The 4,903-nt window shown below is 42.8% G+C and overlaps 1 protein-coding gene across 1 annotated transcript in view; it reads left to right on the plus strand.

The window, feature by feature from the left end:
• Positions 1–3,793: 3,793 nt before the first annotated feature.
• Mtnr1a (melatonin receptor 1A) overlaps positions 3,794–4,903 on the plus strand; it is a 9,906-nt gene continuing 8,796 nt past the window's right edge. The window contains exon 1 of the mRNA XM_005362646.1: positions 3,794–3,986. Coding sequence (XP_005362703.1) covers positions 3,794–3,986 — 193 coding nt within the window. The remainder of the gene's footprint in view (positions 3,987–4,903) is intronic.

Here is a 4,903-nt window from a genome sequence, read left to right on the forward strand (position 1 = left end):
TCTCTTGTATGTATATGTGTGTGTGTATGTGTGTGTTCACACTCCTATATCAGCCTTTATTTGAGCCTAGCAGGATATGTTCAGGTGTATAATGTGTGATCACACACCTTCTTTTGTGTCAGAAAGAAAGAAGGAAAAAAAAAAAAAAAACCAAAGAGGCTTGTATTCAGGACTTGTGTTCAGCAAGTTTTTGAGCAGCAGAGAACACATTTATTGAGAGATTAATGATGCAGATTCTCACATGTAGTGGAGAAACGTATCTTTCTCTGTTACAGCGCTGTGACAAACATCCTCCTGTCCTACCGGGAAGACCTCATTCCTTCTCCTGTGCGTCATTTGCCACCCACCCCTCCTCTGAGGTAAGACACTGCTCAGGACGGCTTTGATCTCAGGCCTTCTTACAGGGTCAGTCTCCAGAGTCACACAGAGGCCCTGTCTCATAGTGCTTCCCACAAAGATCACAAACTCACCGTTAACCTGTTCCTGTCCACTGAAGCTCTTACTAGACACTGCAGCTATGAAAAATCAGAGATCCTGTGTGACCCCCTTTGCAGGCTTTCTTCTTTATGTGAATGTGCATGTATGTGTGCTTGTGCATGTTCATATACGAACATGTACATGTGTGTGAGGGTGTATGTGGAGGCCAGAGGCCAACCTCGGTGCTGTTCTTGGGGAGCTGTCCACCTTATTTTTAGAGACAGGGCTAGGCTGAGTGACCAGTAAGACCCAGGGATCTTCCTAAGTGTGCTATTATACCTGGCTTTTCATATAGTCTGGGGATTTGAACTCAGGTCCTCATGCTTGTGTGGAGGCACTTTACTACTTGAATGATCCTCCAGCCCTATCGTATCTATATTTAATACATGTGTATGTGTGTATATTAGTGCACACATGCCAAGGCACAGGTGTGGAGATCAGGGACCAACCTTGGGCCTTGGGTGTCAGTCCTTGCCTTCCGTCTCGTTTGAGGCAGAGTTTCTTGATCACTATTGGGAACACCAGATTAGATGACTGGACTTCTGAAGATTTTTCTCTCTGTTCCCATCTGGACATACAGGCACTTTTGTGTAGGTTCTAGGAATTAAAAACTCAGGTCTTACAGAAAGGGGGTGGGATGGGAGAGGAGTTGGGGAGGAACTTCAGAAAGTGGAGGGAGATAAACCCATAATCAGGATATATGAGAAAAAATGTCTTTTCAATAAAAAGGGGGAGGGAGAATCTCTAATCTCATACTTGACAAGTTGAGCCACTGGGTTGTTTCTCTAGTCCAATTCTTAGATTTTTTTTTTTTTTTAAGTATACAGTTTGCAAGAACTTCAGAGAGAAAGGCTTTGGGGATTTTCCCAGATACTGAGCCTTTCTGATGTTGAAGCGATGGTTCAGGAAATTAAACCCAAGGCTTCAGGGATTCTAAGCTACCAGTGATAGGCCCAAATTTCATTTTAATTGTTGCCTAACTATGAGCTTTATTTATTATTATTGCTTTATCCACACTCACCGGAAAAAATTCTTTGTATAAGTAATCTTTATATATTTAATATAGCTATATCATATACATTAACTATTTATCTATAAAGTATGTTAATATATAAATAATTTATACAGATATAGTTATAAAATATAAAATGTATAATAAATATGTTTATTATATGGAACAGTTTATAACTATAATCTGCATAAGTTATTTGTATAGTCACTTATGTTTTATACTTTGTTCTTAACATTTTGTATAATAAAATATCTTATATAATAATTTGTTATATAAAATTTATATAAATAATTACATAAATAATATATTATGCTCACTAGCACTTCATTCTTAGCTATATCATGAAACACTCCCCTGACTTCTTCATGTTTTAATAGTTTATGATATATATATGATAATATGATATATATTTAATTATAAGAGTCACACTTTTCTTTGGTCAACTCTAGTCTACTGAGAAACGGTGTCTCTTGGGAATGAGGTTTGAAGCTGTGGAGTCAGGCGTACTCAAACCTGGCCCCATCCACTGCCAACTTCTTACCTCTGTACATTACTTCACTTGCCAGTGTTACAGGCTTTCGGTCAGCATGTGACCCTCACAGTGTCAACCTCGTCAGGCGAACGCTGTGCAGGACAGCCATGTGACATAGCTACCCCCGGGGCAGTGCAGGAAGCTAGTTCAGCTGGTGACAATCATCATTGCCCTTCATATGCTCCTGATGGTTGTCTGTCCTGCTTTCTCACCCATGCTTCCAGAGACTCCTTTGTCACCCTGAGGTCACAGAAACATTTGCCCACGTTTTCCTTAAATGTATGTGTCTTTGCTTTCGTCATCGAATCCTCTTCTTGCTAATTTAAATGGTAGGCTTCTTAAATCTGTGTTTCTTTTCTCCCCCCTGCCCGCCCCGCCCCCCCCCCAGAGCATCTCACACATTCTAAGGTTGTTCTGAATAGCCAAGGACAATGTTGAACCTCTGCCCCCTCTGCCTTCTCTCTGCTGGGTTTATATGACTGAGCTATAATATCTAGTTTATTCAGTACTGAGAATTAACCCTAGGTTTTCACAGATACTGGGATAAGCACTCTATCAACCAAGCTGTGTGTTCAGGCCCGTCTATCCTGTATTTTATTTCTTCTTGAATTGTTGACAAATGTAATGGCTAACAGCTTTGCTTAATATAACTTGCTGAGACAGGACCTTATACTACAGCACTGGTTGTCTGTCCTCACACTGGAATCCATCCTCCTTTCTTGGCCTCCAGGGCTACGACACAAAGCCGCTATGCCTCGTTGCTTAATTTTCAATGTATATTTTAATATTGTAAGATCACATTTTTTTTCTGCTATTCACCTTATTCAAGTTTCCTTTTCTCTTTTTTCCTTTTACCCTTCAGTGGAATTCTGGAGATGTTTGGGAATTCGGCTGGTATAAAATTTAGTGAGACCATGAAAATGTTAAGTGTCTAATATGAGAACATCAGATGTCTCCTAGTTTGTGTAAACCTCCTTTCCTGCATCTCAGAACGTCTTGGGATTTTGTTTCTTTCTGTACCGAACTGGCTAATCCATTCCCCAGCAATCTTACTTACATCGTGGTACACATCCTCTTTTTCATCTTCTGTTCCTGTTCTTACTGATACTCTCAAACGAACGCACACACCAATCAATCTGCAAATACTCGATTTTTCATTTAATTACTCGAAATAGTCAGGACAGACGTTAAATGGTGCGTTTTCAGAGCAAAAAGGTGTCCCTTCTATTTCATTATGATTTTAATTTTACACGTCAGTGACTATAAAGTTGGTGAAAGTCTATTTCACCCCACTCTGCCGATAAGAAATCGAGGGTATCTAGTGGCTACGTTATCTACTTCAGTCCTGCCCTGCGTCAGTTCTGCCTGAAAGGTTCAGATCCAAGAAGGAAATTGAGGATCTTTGCTAAAGCTAGCTTCCTTGTTTTCCCTCCGCTTGACGGTTCCGCCTGTCTCGCCGAGTCTCGCCGCACGGGGGCGCAATATGCACGCGCTGGGGGACCTTGGCCTCCAAGTTGCCCAGCAGTGGACAGCAGATGTCAGCAGACGGCAGCGGCCAAGTGCAGAGAAGGTGTCCGGCCAGCGGGAGGGGCTGGAGCGGCCAGGAACTCCGCGAAGCAGCCTTAAAGATGCAAAGTAGGCTCGAGAGGGTTGGGCCAAGCCATAAAAAGTGGCGGAGAGGGCGGGAGCAGAGCTGGTCACTGGAGGGCCCAGGGCGACGGGGCGACGGGACGATGGCCGTGGCTGTGCTGCGGTGAGGCACCCAGGGGACCATGAGGGACAATGGCAGCGCCCTGCTCAATGTCTCTCTGCAGGTACCAGGCAGCGGGGAGGATGGGCGGCCCCGGCCGTCGTGGCTGGCGTCTACACTGGCCTCCATCCTCATCTTCACCATCGTGGTGGACATCCTGGGCAATTTGCTGGTCATCCTGTCTGTGTATCGCAACAAGAAGCTCAGGAACGCAGGTAGGGGCTCCCAGCACGTCTCCCAACGCTAGCCCCCTTGTGGGACAGCAAGAAAAGTTCAGAGAGTCGGTTTCTGAGAAACGGGATTTTGAGTCATTTTTCCTCCTAGAGAATATGGGCTATCTTCTCTTTACCCAGCTCCTCTAAGATGCCTTCTCTTCAGTCCTTAGAGATGGAAAACTCTTCAGTGATTTCTGTTCCCTTCAGGGGCCTCTCTTTATTCTAGCTTTCTGATCATCGGGTTCATTACATCGGGTACCGGCTGAGTAAATTCCTCAAGACAACTTTTCAAATTAGATCAACGAACTCATCAATTGTTTGGATTTGCATATAAATCAGTTTTCCCAACTTCGCTGAAATATGAGCAGATGCATAAGCGGCCAAAATGACAGAGCCGCTGTTTCTGTTTTGTTGCCAGGTGTAGGTTTTTCAGCAAATAGTATCAAATTGCAGGGAGGGGGGGGATGATCCTAAGGATGCCGGGAGAGGGGAAAAATGCTTTTTGTCCCACACAATGCTGTTGTAATTTTTGCAGTTATCAAGGGAAATGATGCCTATGAAAATACTTTGAAAAAGATGGAGAAAGTAATGCTAGATAGACATTTTGGACTTTATTGCATGTTTTTGTTTGGTTTGGTTTGGTTTTGGTTTTGGTTTGCTAGAAAGCAGCATTGCAGGCTCTGGATTGGTGGTTTTTTTTTTTTTTTTCTATATCTACATTATACTAAAGTGAAACAAGACAACAGCATCCTGCCTGTTCAAAATTCGGTTATCTGGCAAATAAAGCCTTATAGGATATAAACTAAGGGTGAAAATTAACAAAATGGTAGACTTTCATGCATATTCAAACTCTGGCTCACATGAAGCCCATGTTCCCTATACACTGTTTGTTGGACGTCTTGTCCATTCTTTTTTTT

This window comes from Microtus ochrogaster, linkage group LG7_11 (assembly GCF_000317375.1).
Source record: "Microtus ochrogaster isolate Prairie Vole_2 linkage group LG7_11, MicOch1.0, whole genome shotgun sequence".
NCBI lineage: Eukaryota > Metazoa > Chordata > Mammalia > Rodentia > Cricetidae > Microtus > Microtus ochrogaster.